Below are 23218 nucleotides of genomic sequence, written 5' to 3'. Positions count from 1 at the left end.
AATAAAGGAAACCATAAAACCTTTCAAAATACATATAAGATAAAATAGGTGCAGCGCCTAAAATATAGTCCTTGTGAATGTATAACATATAACTCGTGCATAAGATAACAGTCCACCATGAATAAAAAAGCTTGGGGTGATTTCAGTACTCCCAAATTTGTCACTTTCTTAAACTCGGTGAGAGGCAGGATATGTATAAAATGCGCACTCACCGGATGTGCAAAGGTATTGCGCAATGTATCAATAAATGGAGGTCTGCCAGGGGGTCCCTTTCAGGATGGAAATGGAATCAGCCTGGGATGGATGGAAATCGTCTGTATGAATATTCAACCGGAGGTCCACTTTAAGGACACGGAGCTCTGGGGGATTAAATGCTCAGTGCAGAGCAAAGATGGAAATACCCATAGTGTAGTATTTTCAAAATTATATTTAATGAACTCTCACCGAGTTTAAGAAAGTGACAAATTTGGGAGTATTGAAGTCACCCTGTGCTCATTCATTGTGGACTGTTATCTTATGCACGAGTTATATGTTATATATTCACCAGGACTATATTTTAAGCGCTGCACCTATTTTATCTTATATGTCCATCAGAGCAGCTGATCTCCTTCAGCTACTTCCTGTCCACATCCACTCCAGCTGCATGGTATTCCCTAAGCAAGCCATACATCATGCAATTTTCTATATGCAACCATGAGTTGCAGGAAATAAAATTGCTCAATTCCCCCATCACTACATTGTGTTCTCCTTGTGGGAAGCCTGCCATGCTGGCAGAACACAATGATTACTGCCACGGCTATAGCCACCAACAGTAATTGCATGCAAAAAATCTAACATTGTACTAAAGTCGATTGATATACTTCACTAAAACCAATCTACTGATAGATGGATCAAATATCAGACAATCCCTGCTGAACCAGGTGAGATTTGATCCATCTATGGCCAGATTTAGGGTGGATTTTCTGTTATTGACACTGTAGTTTTCATCTGAAGCCCATGCAATAGCGTGTCAATTCAATTTGGAAACAGGGACAGAAAATTGTCACCCTATAACCACAAAGGAGCTAAACAAAGATCATTGAGGCAGGATCACCAGTTAATTTATTTTAAATAAAAGCTGTAGATTTAAAAATATTGAAAATTCATTCTTAATTTGAGATTTTAATTATTGATCCTGCATATATTTTATGTTTTGTGTTGACAGGATCCACCATGACAAGGAGAAGTTAGTTTTGGTGAAAGGGTTTTGAGAAGTATCAACTCAGTTCCCCTTTGGCCTCACATAGACTTTATTTCCAAAGTGACCCCATAGCAACTGTGCAGCAGTGTAATGTAGACCATTTACTGGTGGGCACTTACCTTTACAAAGAAAGACTCCTTGGGTTTGGAGTCAAGGGAGGTGTTGATACTAGAGCGCCTGTCTGTTTTGCTATACCTACTGCCTTCCTGGAATGGGAGATACGGGCTCTAAAGGCCATAAATTGCTAGATATTTTTCTAACATCTTCCTCCATCCACTTTAACAATGCAGATGGGTGATTCCTTCCTGCCAGCTATTGCATTCTGCTGCCTTCAGCTCTCAGAATACCCAAACTACAACTGCATCCTGTTGTACGCAACCACTGTTCGACTGACCTTCAATTTTTCAATTGAAGGATGTCAGGTGGGAGGGGACAGACAGAGCCATCCAAGAACCAGCCGAAATTCTCAGTGTATGGTCAGCTTTAAACCTGTTCTCTACAATTTCATCAATTTTTTTTTAGGCAGTAAGTCCATGCATTTCCACACCCAGTCATATGTCCATTATTTCAAATAACAAAAAAGCAGATGGCTCATATTATATATTGCAAGGTATACAGGTAGTTGCCATAGCAGCACAATTCTAGCGTGCCTGTAGAGTAAACATGAACACAAAATAATTTATATCTTTAGATGCTGGTTGCTGAGTGAAGCTAAGATCAATCTCTGTAACACTCTGAACAGGTAGGTAGGCTATTTTTTTTTTTTTAAATCTGGAACCAGCTGCTCATGAGGAAGCTTATGAAATGTACACATTTCCCATGATCAAGCAGGTAAAGCTAAGCTTCAGGTTTTGGGGATCCAATAATGGGATCCTTCCTTAAAGTTTTTAATTTTGACTGAAATGTCCCTTTTGATTTATATACCACTGTAGTAAACCAGGAAGCTAATTTTCAATCTCCATTATGGAATATGTTAACAGACAATTTTAAGCACCCCCAGAAGTTCCTCCTAGGCAAAGGTATTCACTTTTCTGTTACCTAAGAACTCATTTTTTCCAAGGAGGATGTGTCTGTGCAGTTTAATGAAGTGGAAACGTGTTATTGCCTCTTTCAATGTCAGTATTCCAGCCTAATAAAAGGTTGTTCTGCTTCATTACTTATACTTCTTACCAGCCTTCTGTCTGATAGATTCCATCTAATTGAAACCCTTATCTTGAACTTGCTCCTCAAATGAACCCTCGTTAGGGATATTTTGTGCATGTGTGTCTTCCCTCTGTCATGAACGTATTTCCTTCCCAAAAATGAATAATTAAGGATTGCGCACATCTGTGTCGTAACTCACAATCATTGAACGATTCTGTAATAGAATCTGCTGATTTTGCTTGCTTGTGTAATCAAGAGGAAATTACATTTCCCAGGTAGCTAATACTAGAACAAAGTGTATCATCCCCTGAGACTGATATCTGGAGGTGATTAGTTTTGGATTGTGTTTCTGAGAGCCCATTCACACTTCTGTAATTTAAAGGACCAGTCCACTGATAACTGATAGATGCTTAATATCTAAAGCCAGTATTAGAGCATGTAGGGAATGGTTCAAGCTCCTTTTGTATAACTTCTGTATACCACTGGGAGCATTTTCCTTTACTTCCTTTCCTATAGATATAACTGGAAGCAAGGGGCACTATCTCCAAAGTGAAGACATTTCTGCCTTAGACACTAAAAAGTGTTCACATTGGGGGATTTCCTTTCTTTTGCTGTTTGATGAAAACTCAAAATTTTGGAATTTCCCTCACTTTAAGTTCCAGTTGATAGTGTTCACCAGGACAAATAGAAAAGGTAAATATATCAAGCAGAACAAAGACATCAAACAAATTTGACAGGGTTGCTAACATTTTCCGCTCACAGTACAAAAATAAATGCTGACTTTAGATACACCTAAACCAACTAACAGTCTTTAATAATTCTTGGGGACTCTATTGGTAAGATCTCTGCTTGATTTTCTCAGCATGCACACATGCTCTGGCCATTTTGGGGAAGTTCCACTTAATTTATATATTTTGCATGATGGAGAAATGAACAGGAGGATCTGGTACACACAAAGGTAGGCAGAAACATCCAAATCTTAGAAGGTGGACAGGAACTAAGACAGGGATTAAGATAGGAAGATATCCCTGTTAGATTACCAAACCATATTAGAATCCATGAGTTTATTCAGCTCACCAGATTCCACCTGGAATTAAAATAAAACTTTTGGGTGGACTGAGCCTTACATGCACTTTTTTTGTACGTAAGGCAAAATTAAAGGCAAATACATAGTGTGGAGGGGTTAGAACCCATGTTAGGTTTTAATTTCTGTCTGTGTCCCCATTAGGGAGATTCACCCTCTCTAATTGTGCTGATTACTAATGTCACAGATAATAAAAGTGAGGATAAATCCAAAATTGTGAGTTGCTGGAAAGAAATCATCATTAACTGTTGAGCCTATAAGACTAGGTATACTTTATAGATGAAGCTGAGCATTAAGTCCCTCCACCCTTTAACAATTAAAACTTTTAATGTTAAAAAAAGTCCCAATCTAAAATCCCTTTTTACTTACTTAAACCTGTGCTCTTATGATGCACCATATCCCGAGTCCTCTCTCTTCTCTCACTGTAGAGGGAAAGAGTCCTTCCTCTGGTGCCCACATTGTTTTGTGGGTGATATGTACACTTGCTATTTTCTGCACTCTCTGATCCAAAAGACAACAATCATGTGATGACATTGTGATTACTGTCAGCAGTGACAAGAAGGTACTGGTTGTTACTAGCACAGGCTGCACTCCCGGAGGTGGCACCAACTAGGGAAAAATACATTTTATTCAAAAACATAAGTGGTAACTGGGTGAGTGGGGTTGGGTGTTTATCTTTGCCCCGATGCCTTAAAATATATGTAGAGCTCTGATTGTAAAGTCTTGCTTGCATTTTCTTTAAATTTGTACAGAGGTTGTATATTATATGGGTGTTCTATTTTACACACACTCAGCTGCCCATTACTTACTCATGCTGGTAAACAAATGCAGAAAATGAATGGTAAAGGTCATGCAAAAATGCAATCTTAAGTATCTAAAATGTACTGCAGTAATCAGTAAAAGTTATCTAAAAGGCTTCACAAAAAAGTTGTGGTGTTAGCACAGAACATGGTTGCCAACCATCAGTATACAGACGTTCCATAGAATGCTGCAGGCTAATTCAAGCTGTCCATGAAGTCAGAGAATAAAAAATAATTCCATAAAAACTCTTGATTTTTTTCCTACTATTGAGTGCCAGTCATTCACAATGTTTTATCACCTGAATCTGATTCAGCACTAACAAGTTTGTTTAGCGGTCGCATCTGAAGTATTAGGGAGCTTTTTATATGTTTTCAGCTTTTTACGGTGTGATACCAGCCTGCCAAGGTTTTTTTTTTCCTACCACCAACTGTAATTATTTGCAATTCATAGCGAAAATATAACCAGCAATGCACTGTTGGTAAAAACACGATTCTATCATTATGGTCAGGTCAGGTCGGTACTGGTAAAGTTATATGGCTGTTCAAATATGAAGCTGCCTGTAAGAAAATATACGGAAGGTTGTCCACACTGCTGCACAAGTGCAAATTGGCCATGCATGTTCTCTTTTCCCTAGAAAAACTAAGTTGTATTAGAACTTGTCCACATGATTGCTCCTCTTTGTACTGACTCATCGAGTATGGTGGCCATAACCATGACCATACTTTAGACAAATGCAAATACAAAAATATATCAGTGAAGTCTGCCTGTGTGATTAAGTAGTGAGTGCTGGCCCTGTCTCAACAGTCCAACAATTATAGTTTTGGATCATGCCTAGTTATGTCATTCAGAGTAGGAAGAGTGGCCACACAGGAGTTATAGGACCTGGTCTATGGAAACTGTTCCCAAAGCCAAGACAAAGGAGTAGTCACCATCATTACCTGTTGGTTTACTGCACCTGATTGTTCCTCATTACTGCCATAACATGCCTCGTTTTGCACTGTATCTCTGTATAGTGGTGGGCATCTTGATAGAGGAGCAGGGGGGCGTGGTTTGGCCATCATCCAAAATGGCCACCTAACACAGGAGCTCCCACCAGCTGAGGACCTGCACCCTTACACATCAGTGGAATGGGTGAGCATAATACTGCCACAATATGGGGAAAACGGACCAGAACACTTTTGCTTCCTGATCTGGCTCTCCCTGGGCTCCCAGCAGACCCAACACATCACGGAGGTCTTCTGCTCCCAGCAGAGGGACACACCGCCGCCATCTTCTTCCTCTCCTCCTCCAGCAGCATCAGCCTGCACACATAGTCCTGTGAGAGACAGCCTGCCACAGCATGATATCTCCTCAGCAGCTCACACGCTCTCTGAGAGATCTCTAGGCAGTGGCAGCTGACATTAAAAATACATTAACTACACCCCAAGATTAGAAGGGGTTGAACTTACTACTAGAACGCAGGCAGAAACCATACAGCAGGTGCAACAAGTGACCACATCTCATTCGCAACACATCCGTGACTTTTCTAGCACCTAGAGGACCTGGATAATCACGGACACAGACATAACATCAGAATACACGGTCTACCGTAATCAGTGGAGTTGGGCGATATCTCTACAGCTGTGGTGGCAATTTTCAACGACCTGCTTGGCGGCCCGCCCGCCCCCTACCCCCATTGAGCTGGAACGTGTACATAGATCCGTCTGCCCTAGGGGCAGAGATACTGACCCCCCATGAGATGTTGTCTGCTGTCTTGTTAGGTTCCCACTTAAGGAGGACATCTTAAGACGCGCTAGAGAGAGACGCTGTCTTCTATATTGCGAGACTGAAATCCAATTATTTCAGGATCTTTCCAAACCTAACTCTGCAACAAAGAAGGGAACTCCATCCTCTGCTGGACACACTGTGCTCTAGAGGCATTCCTTACAGATGGAGATTCCCTTTCTGCCTTTCGGCTTATGCTCACAGTCACACGGCCTACCTGAGGGTCCTGGTGGACTTACCTAATTTTTGCTCTGCTCTCGATATTCCTGCGATTGACATACCAGAGTGGTAACGCTCAATGTGCCTTCCTGACTCATGGAACGCTACTATGGGAACATGCTGCATGGACTGGCAAGGTCAAAAACTCCGCCGCCGCAGATCTATTTCTTCAACTCCCCTGAGACCGGCGGTCCGAGGGGTCTCAGATGGAGAACAGCCCAACGGCTTCTCCAGCGCAATATGAGACCTCGCCACGAAGTCTGACTGACAGAGAATTGAAATACACCTGACAACGCATAGAGTGACAAATAACCCTCCACATCACCTTTTCTATGGGTCAGGTTTACCCCTCAAGGAGCTGAATACCTATCTGGATATACCATTCTTCCTAATTCCTTGAGGCCTACCTGCTGCCTGTCCGTGCTGCTCAACCATACTGGCCCCATACAGAGAATAGTGCTGTTCAGGATCAGGGGTTCTTTTGAGACCATATAGTTTCATTAGCATACATCAGCGCAGCAGATACCCACTTCGATAGCGACCAGTCCGCACAACCCATGGTGAGTAGAGGAGCCCATTTTCCTGCTCTCTCTCCTTTTTTCCACCTGCCTTTATCCTCGTCTACGGCTCTCCTGGTGGATCACCTCCCCCCTTCTTGCCGTGGAACTGTGCAATCTCATGCTTACACACAAATGAGGGTTGTTACTAATGTATCAAGGCCTTCAAGTTAAAAACATTAAGGGCGTTATTCCACAGTTCGCCACCCTTTTGATCCTCTCCTGTCTGGTCATGAGAAGACGGACTCTGCTCCTGTTGCACTAACTGGACGTTCTTTACCTGTTACATCCTGTTGCTTCGACATGGAATCACGCTGTTGAACGTTTTTGGCTATGGTCACAAAAACTATCACCATATTTTTCACCAAAAACCAAGCACGTATTGAGTCTTGCTGATCCTTATCAGAATCCAGGAAGATGGAGGTGAACGCCACCCCTGGATAGATCTCAGATTAACTAAGTGATACGAGGCCATACTGTATTATTACTCCCCCCAGTATTCAACTTAGTCTCTAGCCTCCATTCGATCCTATGTGGGAACCATCACCGATAGCCCCCACCTTTTTTGGGGGGGGGGCTCTGCCTTTTTCCTGGCCCATCACCTACTCATCCTTGCCCCTGAAGAGGTTATGTCCATTATTTAGGCTGTCATCTAGGTCATGTTGAATATGGACCATCTGCATGTTGTCATATGGTTGTTTTGTAACTTGTTTGTATTTCTCATGCTCTCTCCTCCATTTTTGCATATTGGTCATGTATGGTTTTGGTATTTTGCCTTATTTTTTTCAGGGTGCTCTTCTCTAGCTCTGATAGGCCTCCACCCTGATTCCCAATGCCACAGCTGGCTTGGGAGCATACATACCACTATTACTCTACACACCACCATTGCTTTGCCCCCTTGGGGACATCAGGCAAAACTCTGTGTCCTACATCCCTCTCCACACATCTAATGTCCCACGTTCAGTAGAGTGACTCCAATTTTCCTGCTGTGCATACTCGGTTACCTTATCCCCCTTTATACACTACTCCAGGATGATTTAGTCATACACATTAAACCACATTTCCCCCTTTACGAAGAGACTGCTGTGAGAAAGCCCTCTTCAATCTCCTGCATATATACATACTTAGGCGGATACCTCACCCGCCCCTTTCAAAGCCCCTGGGGTTTCTCCCCATTTGGATATATGCTACTCTCTTTTCCCACACAGTAGACTCTGTGAGCTGTTACTGACCACTTCCGGTACACTTCTTCCCCCTTCTTTTACTTTCTCATTCTTGACATAGCTGGTCTAGTCTCATTTCCGGCGCCTTTTTCTTTCTCCCCTTTTTTACTGACCACTCCCCTATACCGCCCCATCTCCTTCTCTCCCCCCCTCTCCTAACTCTCCCTCCCCCCTCTTTCTTTTGTTTTTTTTTTTTCTCTAGGTCTGTGGACTCCCCCCCTTCTCTATTGCTCTCCTCAATGCAGAAACAGAAAGATGACATTGTCTTCCTACAAGAGACGCATTTTTGTGCGGATTCTATTCCTAAACTCTCTAAGGCACACTTCCCAACGGTTTACCATGCTTCCAATTCCTTAGCTAAATCTAAGGGAGTCTCAATCCAAATTGCTAAACACCTCCCCCTGGTTGTAACAGACTTCTTAATTGACCATGAAGGGCGCTACCTGTTTCTTAAAGGGAAACTTGCTGATAGACCTATCACGTTAGACAACATCTACTCCCCCATCGTCAAGCAGGTCCCCTTTTTCCGATCAGTAACCAACTTACCTCTTTTCAGGCAGGACTGCTAATAATGGGGGGTGACGTCAATGTCCCATTATGCCCTTTAGTAGACTCTTCCTCCTGTACCTCTTCTTTGCCCTATAGAGCGTTATGCCAGATCCACACACAACTCCAAGATCTTCTGCTCCACAACACCTGGCACGCTCTTCACCCTAATGTTAAGGATTTCATGCTCTTCTCCTCGCCACATAACAGGTACGCTAGAATCGATTACTTTTTTTCTCACCCAGACTGACCTACCTTACCTGCACGAGGCTACCATTGAGCCAATGTTTATCTCGGATCATCATCCTATTACGCTCACGTTGCGTTTTCCTGAAAGACAAACCCGCACCAAAGTGTGGTGACTGAACGCCTCTCTCTTGTCCGACAAAGCTCAAGAAGCTACTATCCACACTGAACTTATGGAGTACTTCAACACTAACCGCACCCCAGACACTTCTCCCTTAACGCAGTGGGAAGCTCATAAATGTGTCATCCGCTGGACTTTTATTGCCCTTGCCACGCAAGCGCGAAAGACAAGCATGCATAAATACCCTCATGGATCGCATCGTTTTTCTGGAAAGGGCCCATAAGCGCACTCACGCTTCTCTAACTTTGAAAGACCTGACTGAGGCTCGCTTTCAGCTTCTTCACTATGTCTGTTTTGGAGAGAAGTTATTAAACTTTTTGCCAATGTTTAGTGTGCGCTCTAAGATTGCATATGTCGCTCAGTTCATTGTGGCTTCTATGCCTAACTTGTATACACTGTACTCAGCTTTACACCATTGTTTCTGTTATATTGAATTTCCTTTCTCAATAAAAACATTATGGAAGATAGAGGAGCAGGGCTTTGCGCTCACATGTTAGAACTGCTTCCCCTGATGACTGGCAATCTGGTGATTGGTATGGCAATGATCAAAAGGCAGCAGGAAAAGTGTAGGAAGCACACATCCACAGAATGGATTAAAGAGAAGCAGGGAGATCTTTGCAATGTAGATTCTCAGTTACAGCTTTCTCTCCAGCAAGGAGAACGGTAAGCAACAGAGTAGTGGCATCACCAAGTCTTACTTCAAATTGTGCGAGACTAAAAGTCAGAGGCACAATGTTTTAAATGATTTCACATTGCAGATGTACAGCTATGGGGATAAAGGCACAGGAGTGCCTGGGCACACTCATATACCATTAAGAACATTGCTATTTTTATAATGAAAATGGGTAAATATTTAATAGCAGTGCTGAGGAACAATTAACATGTTGCTTATATGTAGCAAATCTTTACTGTTTAAGTTCAGATCCATGTGTAGATTGAAAATTGTACAGTATTTCCTCATTAGAAGGGTTGTAACATTTCCAAAACTATAGGGTTGTGTTTTTAGTCATTAGGATACAAATAGTACTAAGTTAAATTGTTTGATTATATTAATGTTTTGGTCAGTAAAATGACTCTGACTGGGTATTTTTCTTTCCCCCTTCAGGAGGTAACCCCAAGGGTAAGTTTGGCCTCGGCCTCATACAAAACGAATGGAAAGTATATGTCAAAAGGCCTTTGGATCGTGAGGAACAGGACACATACTTCCTGAATATCACTGCAACAGATGGCCTTTTTGTCTCTCAGACCGTCGTGGAGGTTTATGTAGCAGACGTCAATGACAACAGTCCTGTGTGTGACCAGGTATGGACTAAAACTGTATGTTTAATATATGTATCTTGTTTTTAAAACTACTTCATTGGGACCGAGGACAGGAATTCATTTGTGGGAGTACACCCAGAACTGGTAGATGTGGGCAATACCATTAGTCTTTTAACTCTTAGGCTCTTGGGTGGTAAGATTGAGGTAGGCAGCAGTCGAGATATTGTCTACATGATCACTGCTGTTTGTGCTGAATTAGTGAATACAGTGGCCATAACTATGACCATACTTTGGACCAGGGGCGGACTGACAACTCATGGGGCCCCTGTGTCCTTGCCCAAACTCAAAAAAGCCTATGAAAAATGTACCAGAGGCATCTCATGGGGCCCCCTACTGACCCCAGGCCCTCAGGCAGCGCCTGAGTTTCCAAATGGTCAGTCTGCCCCTGCTTTGGACACTTGCAAATATAAACCTATATTACTGAAGCTTGCCTGTCTGTTTATGTAGTGAGTGTTGGCCTTATCTCAACAGAGCAACAATTTTAGTCTTGGAATATGTCCAGTTATGACATGCCAAGCATGAGTCCTCATGCCCACTGGGCGTTTTAAAAATGCCGGTAGCGTTAGCTGTATAAAGTCACGTTAAAAATTTGAGTTTTTCCACAATTTTTGGTATTTTTGCATTAGCATTTGGCCACGTTTTTCCACATTTTTGATTTTTAGCATTTTTACACAAAAAAAGATAGCTCAGATTTTTGCTCAAAAAAGCCCCAAAATGCCAGTTTACCACGTTTTACCACATTTACCAGCGTTAGAGCATTTTTACAGCTAAGAAGCTCCTCTGGAAACCCTGGGGGTTTTTTCCAGCCAAAAAGACCCTGCCAGAAAACACTGATTAAAGCCTATGTGTGCATGGACACATAGGACAACATGCTGGGGAGTTTACTGGCTGTAGAAAAAACCGCCAAAAGCCAAAATCAGCAGCTGTAAAAACGTCCAGTGTGCGTAAGGACTTAAAAGTGGCACACATAAGTTAGATAACCTGAACTGTGGAAGCTGTCTTCAAAATAAGGCAAAGAGTGGACAAGTCGCCATTATTGCCTGTAGGCTTTCTGCAGCTGATTTTTGCCTAATTACTGACTTACCATTAGAAATATGCACAACAAAAAGTTTTGTTTCGTTTCAGATTCATTCATTAGGTCAATAATTTCATGTTGTCATATTCATTATGTTAAAATAATTTGTTTTCAGAATTTGTTATATTTGTATATTCATATTCATTTCATATATTTGTTGTTCTGAATTAATTCATATTTTTGAAGGGTATTTTGGAAGATATGGAGTAAATCATTATGTTATTTCAGCAACTTGCATGCGCTTCAGAGCGACTTGCTTGACACATGCTGGAGACTTTGACTTTTGGCCAATCATAAAAAGAGTGTGAATGTTTTATTGAACTTACAAAACACTCGGAAGTTGCAAACAAATGAAACAAATGATTTAGCCGTAGCATGGATTTAGCTGTCTGGGTAGAGGACCAAAATTGAGATAGGAAGCACTTGGGAGACAGGCCTTAAAAAGTCTATGAGATTGAACAGTAGAGCCTCTGAAAAAAAAAAAGTTTCAATGCTGGCTGATAACATAGCAGTACACCTGTAGAATGCAGATAGGCATACATTTGAGGAGAAGGAAATTATTCAGTCAGTAAAGGAAATAAATCACCACAATCCAAGCTGCAGCCATTTTCTTATTTATTAAATAGCAGCAGGGGTCACTTCTGAAATGTCTTGCACTGAGAAGCACATTTTGATAAAAGTCTTTGAAAACATGCTTTTCAGTGTTAAATATACCAGAGGCGACCCCTGGTGCTATTCAATAAATAGTAAACGTTTCTGCAGCCCAGAGTGTATTGATTCATTTACTTTTCTGACTGATTTGCTGTAGAGGAACAAGCCAAACCAACACATCGGGATTTTGCAATAGAGCCTATGAGGAGCCATTCACCTTCAGCAGTAGACATATCTTCTTATTCTTTAAAGGAGAAAGAGGGTGGGTTACTGTGGGTTGGGGAAGGCATAAAAAGTTTTAGAGATTGCATTGTGGTTATTTTATGTGGTTAATTTAGTTGGTTATAGTACTTTTACAATAGTTGTTAGTATGGGTTTTCCTTAAATCTTTAACAATTTTGAAAGTTGTACTTGTCCCCCTCAGGTTATAAACACAGCATCATTTCATGAAGATATCCCTCCCAATAAAATGCTTCTTAAGATCAGCGCCAAAGATGCTGACATGGGAACCAATGCCGAGATCCGCTACTCTCTCCATGGACCTGGTGCCGACAGTTTTTATTTAGACACTGAAAGTGGTAAGTTGAGGCCGGGCTGCTGTGTAAATCTTTTAGCACTATAGCACCATTTTTGGGATTCAATCCAAAAGACTGAATGCATGCTATGTGAGCAGGGTGTCAAGGACCCACCTCGTAAAGGCACATGACCACAGTTCCCTGCACTCACATTTTAATGATGCAGACAGTTGTGCTGACATTATCACATGCACACCTCTCTCTGCACCATTAAGGACTACCTGTCATGAAGAAGCATAGGACCTAACCCATTACATGATCAGCCTAAAGACTTCATGAAAAGTTAACAGTAAATATAAATATGTATGAGTGGGCCGCTGGGGCAGAAGAGGGAATTAGGATTGGAACTGATTAGAAAGAGAAGAATAATTAAATATTAAAGATTGAAGCAACCCTCTTGTACTCCTACTATCATGACACCGTTAGAGCCAGGTTAAAGGATCTGGTTGGGAGTCTTTATTAATTTTTTGTGTTAGTGTATAATGCAGTGTCTAATGTACACTATATAGCCACGTTTTTTAGTTCATGTGTTTCCAGTAAAGGAAGATAATTGTGCGCTCCCAACCTTGTGGCAACAGTTTGGGGAAGACTCTTTTCTGTTCCAGCTTGACTGGTCCCCTAAACCAGGGGTGTCCAATCTTTTGACTTTTCTGGGCCATATTAAGCCCTGGATCACACCGTGTGCATTTGCGGGAATTGCATCTGTTCCTGCACCCACAGCCAAATTGCAGTGCTCTTACACGCAGGGCTGATTTTCATTCTGAATTGCACCCCATGCATCTCAGCCCGCAGCGCATTTGCGGGTGTGGGTAATGCAGCAAAATCATATGGTCAAAAATGAATGGACAGCTGTGCCTGCGCAGAAGCGGGCAGCACGGTTCACACAAGTGTAAACCAAGCATGACATAAAATAAAATAAATAACATAAAATACACTAACAATAAGGATAGCTGATGAGCAGAAAGAGGCAGGCAGATCAAGTTCAAGTTAACGATCACTGATATAGATAATTTATCTATTTGAGTAAACTCCGGTCTACAACCTAATTGCTTGAGCCACAGATGGAGGTGAAAGGTTTTGTCGGTCAGAAAAACGGTTAATATTTAAAGATGTCAATGACAACCCTCCGGCATTTTCATCCAACTACTACAGCCCCAGAGAGGCGGGAGAGCCATTATAGTGTAGTAAGTATGTACAGTAAAGAAGTTACAATAATACTGATTTAGAAGTATACAAAATCATAACTTACTGTATATTAGTTGCAGTTGCAGTGATCCTGGTGGATAAGACAGATTATCTTCATAATATATAAGTGGAGGATACTCCTATAGGGTTGGTCACTCTTAATGCCTTGGAGGTTTCAGTACGAGGTCCTTGAACAGGCCATTGGGAGGATAATCAGCTTGTTTTAGAAGTAACAAAAACCCATTGATAAATTGTACGGCAGAGAATTCCACAGGAATTTATGGTGTGGTATGTCTACAAATGGATTGGGGTCATCATGTTGAATAAATATCTCATTTCTTTGACACATTCCATAATTCAAACTTTACACTTACTCAGTTTTGAGGTGATACACAGATATTGTCGCCTTGTTCTTCACTGAAGTATTGTGGAACTGCACATGGACATGCTCCAGTCAAGAACAAAGAAACAATATCTACTGTGTGTATCATCTTTAAACTGAGGAGGGGGCTAGTTTGAGCCATGAAACAAGTCTTTGCTGAAATAAAGAAATTTGATGTTTATTCAGATCGATAATTGTGATCTGTTTCTAAACAGCACACCATACATTCCTATGGGTGCCTCTGCTGTTCAATCCATAAACGTGTTTTTTGTTCCTTCTCAAACAATACCTTGTTTAATGTGTCACTGTACTGATTCATAATGATAGTGCACTAACCTTGCTCTCTTATAAATAGGTATGTTGTAGGATTCTAAGACAACTCATCCACCATTCATAATAACAAGCAATTCTTTTGTGTGGGGGATGCACAGCTAGTCTTCTTTATAGAGCTTGCAGTATCATTCATTTAATAATCTCTGAAGGCTGGTTTTAAAGTTAGGAAGAAAATTTCATACAAAAATAAAGTGTCAATCCTTAATTGCTTACATGCAGAATGTAGGAAGATATTGAAGTTTGAACGCTGTGCTAATTAAACTCCTGATAGGGAATGTGGCATATGTCACACTGATAGCTTATGTCACTACTTGGAAATAATGGCTTATGTCTTCAACCATCTGCAGGTGAATTGAAAACATTAGCCCCTTTGGATCGAGAGAAAACTCCGGTTTACCACCTAATTGCTCGAGCCACTGATGGAGGTGGAAGGTTTTGTCAGTCAGAAATACGGTTAATTCTTGAAGATGTCAATGACAACCCTCCAGCATTTTCATCCAACTACTACAGCGCGAGCGTCTATGAAAATACCATCACCAAAGCATTACTAACTCGGGTGCAGGCAAATGATCCTGATGTTGGTGAGTAAGCTTTCTCAATGTCAAATCAAAATCACAAGTTACAGAATTGCTTCTGCTCAGTTATATAAAAAAAGTTTCTTAACTGGGCATGTGGACAAGATAATGCATAATATCCGCAAGCAGTAAAATTACTTTTTACTTTGCTGATTTGCACTTTTTCAATCAAGTAGCAACCAAACCAACCTGGTCTGAGCGAGCCCTTAAAGCAATCCTGTTATGACTATTAAAATGGACAAAATGAATTCCCGACAAGAGAAGAGTGTATTCACTTCATTCCCACTGCTTGCACCATCTAATACCATTCTTAGGCAAAGGAATGTTGCCCCAAAGCAGCCTTTCTCAACCTCTTTACCTTAGAGGAACCCTTGAGATAATGGTCAGTGGAAAGAATTCCTCTACCTCTTCCATTGGGAGTCAGTGAGAAGAATGTGATTTCATTGGTGGTCAGTGGGAAGAATGCCCTTTTTACAGTGATGGACAGAATGCCACCCTTACAGACAGCTACAGTTGTGACCAAAATTATTCAACCCCCAATGCTGTAAAGGGGTTTAGGGACTATAGTGTACATTTGGAATTGTATTCAGAATCAAATCCTACAAGGACGTTGTAACTACCCAAATGCAACTAAAATGACATCAATTGTTTATGTAATACAGTAGTAAATGGTTCTTATGTGGTTTCTTCATTGCCACAATTATTCAACCCCTTAAAGACTACCACTCTGAAGAACAGAGGTTCATACAGGTGCTTTCCATCAGGTATTGAAAACACCTGTGGATGTCACCGAGCAGCAATCAAGCATAATAAGCACCAATTAGGCAGCTTTAAAATGACTGTGATACTCAGCTCCTTCTAGACATTTACTGGTGTGGTTACAAACATGGTGAAGGCAAGAGAATGGTCCAGGAAGACAAGAGAAGAGGTGATTTCTCTTCACAGGAAGGGCAATGGCTATAAGAAGATTGCAAAGATGTTAAACATACCAAGAGACACCTTAGGAAGCATCATTCGCAAATTCAAGGCAAAGGGCACTGTTGAAACGCTACCTGGTCGTGGCAGAAAGAAGATGCTGACTTCGACTGCTGTGCGCTACCTGAAGCGTAGAGTGGAGAGAAGTCCCCGTGTGACTGCTGAGGAACTGAGAAAAGATTTGTCAGATGTGGGTACAGAAGTTTCAGCCCAGACAATAAGACGCACACTGCGTAATGAAGGCCTCCGTGCCAGAACTCCCAGGCGTACCCCCTTGCTGTCTCCAAAGAATAAGAAGAGTCGACTGCAGTATGCCAAAAGCCATGTGGACAAACCACAAAAGTTGTGGGATAGTGTTCTGTGGACTGATGAAACAAAATTAGAACTGTTTGGGCCCATGGATCAACGCTATGTTTGGAGGAGGAAGAACAAGGCCTATGATGAAAAGAACACCTTGCCTACTGTGAAGCATGGTGGAGGGTCAATCATGCTTTGGGGCTGTTTTGCTTCTGCAGGTACAGGGAAGCTTCAGCGTGTGCAAGGTACCATGAATTCTCTTCAGTACCAGGAGATATTGGATGGAAACGTGATGCAGTCCGTCACACACCTGAGGCTTGGGAGACGTTGGACCTTTCAACAGGACAATGATCCCAAGCATACCTCCAAGTCCACTAGAGCATGGTTGCAGAGGAAAGGCTGGAACATTTTGGAGTGGCCATCGCAGTCACCAGACTTAAATCCGATTGAGAACCTCTGGTGGGACTTAAAGAAAGCAGTTGCAGTGCGCAAGCCTAAGAATGTGACTGAACTGGAGGCCTTTGCCCATGAAGAATGGGCGAAGATACCCGTAGATCGCTGCAAGACACTTGTGTCAAGCTATGCTTCACGTTTAAAAGCTGTTATAACTGTAAAAGGATGCTGTACTAAGTACTAAGATTGAATGTCACTTGGGGGTTGAATAAAACTGATAATGCTGTGAGCACAGAAAAGACATTTGTGGTTATTTCATTATAACTGTTATGTTATATTTGTCTGACCTACAAGTGCCTCTTTAATGTAAATGTAAGCAAGATGACTGAATGATCAAAAGCAATGTCAAACTGGCCAAAACACTCAATTTCAGTGGGGGTTGAATAATTTTGGTCACAACTGTAAAATGTTCATTGGTGTAATGCTGTTAGCTCTGCCAAGTGGCGTTTGATCTGCAATTATGCAGCTACCATCAGATGGAAGGTCAACCAGTAACAGTTCAAGAAACCCCTTGCAATCTCTGAAGGAACCCTAGGGCTCCACAGAACCCTGATTAAAAATGGCTACACAAAAGTATCAAAGGAAACAAACATTTCCAGAAGTGTTAAATTCCCATGTCCCTTGACATTTCCAGAAGTGTTAAATTCCCATGTCCTACGAAGGTCTCACTGGTTCATCCCGCTGACTTTCATGTCACAACAAGACCTAATAGTGTGGAGGTCAGCCGGGGAATCTGGTGAGTGCAGTGGGGGACACAGAAATCAACACTTTCAGGGTCAATTGGGAAATGGTTCCTCTTAAACGTAATGGAGTTCGGCAGCATGGGAGGTGGTAAAGGTAAGTATATCCTTTTTTTTTTGGGTATATGTTTTGCCAAAAAACAAACTGATACAAACAGCTAGCGGTGCACATACCTGAAAGCTCCAACACTTGTGGGTATTTTCAGAACTAGCCACTAAGCCTTCCATATTCTCTATAGTAATTGGCCTCACTTGCTAATAGGAATGTGCAGGAGGGAAGTACCGAGACCTTTTAATTTTTTGTACATGTGTTAAATATTTAATAGACAAAAAATGGTTAAAATGTTATTTCTAGGTAGCAGCAATTTTTGATTGTTCACTCAACTACCTCTGGCACCTTGAAAGTCCTTTATACAATCATTTGTTTTCATATAAGGGAGGGATGTAATTGTCATAGAGCACTTAACAAATCAATATGTGATATTTTATATTTTTATCACAACTTTATAGTTTAAAATAAAAATAAAAAATATGCCCCTCCCCCCTCCACTTTTCCAGGGTTACCAGATCTGTCAGGATACTTGATTCTTCCACCGAAACAATTGTGACTGTGTGTATATCAAAAGCAATACAAACACTAAAAGGCTATGGAGCAGCAGATTGTCTCTTTATTCCATGCTCATACAGTATATCTGTGTTGCCATTTTCTTGGGTTTGACTTTGTTTATTGCTAGTGGAATGCTTAGAAGATATTGCGCTCAGGAAATGTAGTATTTGAAAGAGCCTGATTTACACATCTGAGCTGAGTTTTTATTGATCAGATTCGATGATACCTATTTATCAAAGTGTCAGGAGGAAAGCATCTATTTCCCCTTCATTTTTCTATTGAAATATGGGGTGATGAAAGTGTGAATCCAACTGGCTGTAATTAGCAACTAGAACAACACTGTTATCAGTCACCAGTCAGATCTAGCTGTGGGCTAATTCCCATCTGCAGATGCGTTGGAGCTTCACCAGAGGTTGAATTGAAGACATTATAAAACACTTTCACAATAACGCTTAGGGCTCATTTACACTTGCAGCCATCATTGCTGACCTTCTGAAAAGCAAACTGTGGTGGATTGCTTTTTAGAGGCATTTCACAGGCAACTTGGAGGCAACATGTCACCCCTTCACCAGTTGTTTATTAACCTTTGAAAGCCCATGGCACTGTGCCACAAGCAATCAATTATATGCAGTTGCGGCACAGCCTTTTTCACTTGAATGGGTCATGTTTGGTGACTGTACCGCCCACCAAATGCATCCCGTGGTATAATATGTTCCACACCACACTGTGACCACACTATATTATGATTGGTGACAATGCTGGGTGGCCAGGGGGGTAGTAAAAGGGCCACACTATATTATGATTGGTGACCATGCTGGGTGGCCAGGGGGGTAGTAAAAGGGCGTCTCAACCACCCTTTTTGTCGCCTCCAAGCCGTTCATGTATGTGATGCCTTAAAACTGACTGTTTTTCCACAGTTACAGTACAGAGGGAGAGTTATAGATAAAGAGAAATGTGAATGTGTATATAATAAGAGAGAGGAATAAAAACAGCAGTATACAGTATATACAGATATATATATGACTAGATAGCTAGCTGGATAGATTGATTGATTGATTAATTAGTTTAAATATAGGTAATTAGATTAGAGAAATTAGATATGTAAGGATTAGATAGATGAAGTTAATCATTTAGATTATCTTTTTTTAGATAATTATAAACAAGTCAAATAGATTTAATTATAGATAATGAGATTCGCTAGAGTAGATAACAGATATCAATAATTACATTAAATGGGCAGCACAGTGGCTAAGTGATTAGCACTTCCATCTGGCAGCACTAGGGTTGTCAGTCTGAATCCCAACCATGGCGCTACCTGCACTGAGTTTGCATGTTCTCCCTGTGCCTGCGTGGCTTTCCCCTCCACACTCCAAAGACATGCTGGTAGGTTAATAAGCTTCTGTCTAAATTGGCCCTAGTACGTGTATGAATGTGAGTTATGATGTGAATGTATAATAAATATGTAGAGCTCTGCGTAAATTGAATATACACTCAACAGCCACTTTATTAACCTGTTCAATTGCTTGGTAGCACGAATTGCTAATCAGCCAATCACATGGCAGCAACTTTATGCATTTAGGCATCTAGACGTGGTGAAGACGACTTGTTGAAGTTCAAACCGAGCATCAGAATGGGGAAGAAAGGAGATTTAAGTGACTTTGACCATGGAATGGATGTTGGTAACAGACGGGCTGGTCTGAGTATTTAAAAAACTGCTGATATACTGAGTTTTTCATGCACAACCACCTCTAAGAAAATTGAGATTCATCAGACCAAGCAACATTTTTATAATCTTCTATTGTCCAATTTTGGTGATGCCCGGTTTGAACTTCAGCAAGTCATTTTCACCTCATCTAGATGCCTAAATGTATTGAGTTGCTGCCATGTGATTCGCTGATTAGCAATTTGTGTTACCAAGCAATAGAACAGGTGTACCTAACAAAGTGGCCGGTCAGTGTCAGTACCTTTTAATAAATAAATACATAAATAAAATTAGATATGTCAACAGAAGTTTAATAAAATAAATTAGCTTGTATGAATAGATAGATGCAGTGATTTACAGTATAGCACCTTTTATTTCAGTTCCTGCCTTGTAGGAGTTAAGGGTGTGATTTTCTTAACCTACAAAACTACAAGCTTAGAAGCCACTGAACCTATCCAAAACTCCATGTAGCTAGTGTCGTTGGTGGAAGTTGAACACACAACCCCAATGCTGTAATGTAGTGGTCTGCAAACTGTGGCCTGCAGGCTGGATGTGGCCCTTTGTTTGCACTTATTCAGCCCTTGGGGCACTATTCCTTCCACTGACACCAACAAAGAGGCACCATTTCTTCCATTGACACTATCAATGGGGCACTATTCTTCCCATAATCAATGATCCTCCTCCTACTGACTAAAGGATCAATATAATGTTTTTTACTCCTCCTGGCTACCAAGCTTCAAACATTGTTTACTCTTAAAGCCAATGGGGCAGTTTCTAATCCCACTTGCAACAGGCTGGTCCCCTAAAGTCTAAAGGACAGTAAACTGGCCCTATGTTTAGAAAGTTTGAAGACCCCTGCTATAGGGCAATCATGCCTGCCAAGTAACCCCCATACCGCCTCTAGGATGTCCCAACTGAGCCAGTATGAACTTGTGGAACTCCTCAGCTCTCATAATACAACAGAAGTTGTCGGTGATTGGTGTAAGCAGTATTGTCAAGAGGGCAGGGATAGACACACAGTTTTATTAATGGCATTTATTGCTGCTCTGACATTTACATGGCAAGTGTTAAAAGTGATAATTGGTCTATCTAGCGATTCCAACAGCTTGTTGTTAAAAAATTGCAGTTTTTTTAATTGGAGTCAAACTGACTACTTTTAAGTTGATCTCTATGCTAGAAAACATTCCTGCACATATTCTACTATTTAGCGGATTCCAGGGCCAGACACTGAGCACAAAGGGGGAATATTACAAATATTTGCTGGTAATTGTTCTAAAAACACAAAGTAATTCCTGCTTCAGCAAAGTCCTGCTTCATGTGTCAGACAAGTTATGGCCTTAAGCTATAACTTTGGCTTTTTTTGGTTCTTTTTAGCAGCCACCTCTGCCTGAACTTTCTGTGTTAGCAGTTTAATCAAAAAGAAGCTTGTATCATCAAGATATATTCTTCCTGATACTATTGAAATGACATTTCTGTGGACTTTTCATTTTTAAAAAAGACGTTTTTTCTCACAAAATGATACATAGTTCAAAAGGAGACGTGCTAGATCTGACAAAAGTTTAAATGCTGCGGAATGTGTCTGGAATATACACCTTAATTGCCGCATTGTAGAGTAAGAAGGCCGGGGCACGCTTCTGAGAAACTTTTATAGAAAGCTATTATTTAAGTTTTGGCAGTATTTTTGTCAGCATGCTCTTTTCTCAGTTATGAGTCCAGACCTTTCGACAGTGTCCTCAGCGAATTGGCATTATCTTTCTGATAAATAGCCATTGTTCAGGGAGTCTTCGTCCATTCTCTAGTCCTTCTTCTTCTAGTTCTTTGGTAAAGCATGTCCATGAGTGAGACCAGTTAAAGATAACCCTCAGCACCCTGAACCATAAATCCTGGTCTGATGCTTAGATAGGCCAATTGGCCATTAAATTCAGCTGCAGATTGATCTACAGTATATGATGGAGTCAAACTGTCCACCTACAGTAAGTTAAAGGAAGAAATGGTTCTACAACACACTAGTCATCAGCAAAGGACTGCAGTAAGTCCGTCTGTTTGCCACAATGTTTAATAGCATAAAGTGATTTAAAAAAATAAATAAATAAAGTTATCTTTTACTTGCCAGCTCTGTACATGGATATTGTACAGATCGGCCCCTTACCTCTTCTTTTGGGGTCCTCTGCAGGCACTCTGTCTCTTCTTTGTGTGCCCCCTCAGCAAGCAGTGTGCTAAGGGGGAATTCGTGCAGGCATGCTCCCAAGCTGGGTTGTATGCATCCATAGAAATTCTGAAGGACCCTCTGCACACTGGTATATACCCTTTCAAGCAGACTATGCAATAAATAGGGATATTTGGTTCACACATATTGCAATACATGGTTAGTCTGGCCAACTGCGTCAAAGTAATCCCTCTATGGCCAGTCCTACTCTGCTCTGCCTACGCAAATGCTACTGTGGACACAATGCCAGCATACGGGAAAAGACACAATGGGGAGAGCTACAAGGTTCAGGTCTGGCTACTGACCCAACAATACAACAAACAACAAGTATATCCCTATTTATTGCATAGTCTGCTTGGAAGGGTATATACCAGTGTGCAGAGGGTCCTTCAGAATTTCTAGTGTTAATATGTGGTTACACCCTTTAGCACCTGATGGATAAATGCATGCACTAGCTGTTGGGATTTGAGCACAGGTATCTCTTGCTTGGTGTATGCATCCATAGACACACACAGCACGGCTCAGCCCCACCCCAATAGAGGGCTCCCTCCTCACTGGATTTGACTGACAGAAGCAGGAGCCAATGGCTCCCTCTGCTCTCATAGTCTCTAGTGTACAGAGGAAGAGAAAAGAAAAGCTGCAGCAGACATGCACAGTGCTGGATTGAGAAACAGACTCGGGTAAATGCTTAATGGGGGCTGGGGGAGCTGCTATAGAAAGATGCAGAGAAGATAAAAAACTTTTGACTTTGACTAGTTTGAGTGTTTAGTAATTACCTGTCAGAAGGTCATTTACTACAGGAGTTAGAATAAAATGGTGGGTGTTGCATATTTTTATATCACACAATATTTGTGTAGAGGCTTTTTAAAAACAAATTTTTTTCTGAAAAATACATTTTCATAATATTTAATGCACAAAAACACAATGAAATACCCAATTGTTTTATAGAATATAAAAGATGATGTTATGGCGAGTAAATAGATACCAAACATGTTGCCCGTGGAACAATGCTAAACTACGGTACCTAAAAATCTCCATAGAAGATGCTTTAAAAGTCTTCACAGGTTACCAGCTTAGAAATACACAGGAGTTTTGGTGCTAGAATTATTGCTCTCATTCTGACATTTGCAGTTATACCTCATATGTATGGTGAGATCTCTATTTACATATGGGTGCAGGACCAACGTGTGCACGTGCT

The 23218-nt window shown here is 41.2% G+C and overlaps 1 protein-coding gene across 3 annotated transcripts in view; it reads left to right on the top strand.

Annotated features, from left to right (window-relative positions):
- Nucleotides 1-23218, top strand: part of FAT3 (FAT atypical cadherin 3) — a 617414-nt gene that overhangs the window by 458541 nt on the left and 135655 nt on the right. For all 3 annotated transcript variants that reach the window (XM_089656533.1, XM_089656524.1, XM_089656517.1), the window contains exons 11-13: nucleotides 10050-10246; nucleotides 12415-12568; nucleotides 14813-15046. In XM_089656533.1, coding sequence (XP_089512659.1) covers nucleotides 10050-10246; nucleotides 12415-12568; nucleotides 14813-15046 — 585 coding nt within the window. The remainder of the gene's footprint in view (nucleotides 1-10049; nucleotides 10247-12414; nucleotides 12569-14812; nucleotides 15047-23218) is intronic.

The sequence above is a fragment of the Staurois parvus genome, unplaced genomic scaffold (assembly GCF_062004578.1).
Source record: "Staurois parvus isolate SC_StPar_1 unplaced genomic scaffold, SC_StPar_1.0 ptg000027l, whole genome shotgun sequence".
In the NCBI taxonomy this organism is placed as follows: Eukaryota; Metazoa; Chordata; class Amphibia; order Anura; family Ranidae; genus Staurois; species Staurois parvus.
The sequence above is the reverse complement of the archived record's forward strand: the minus strand, read 5'-3'. Positions and strand labels throughout refer to the sequence as shown.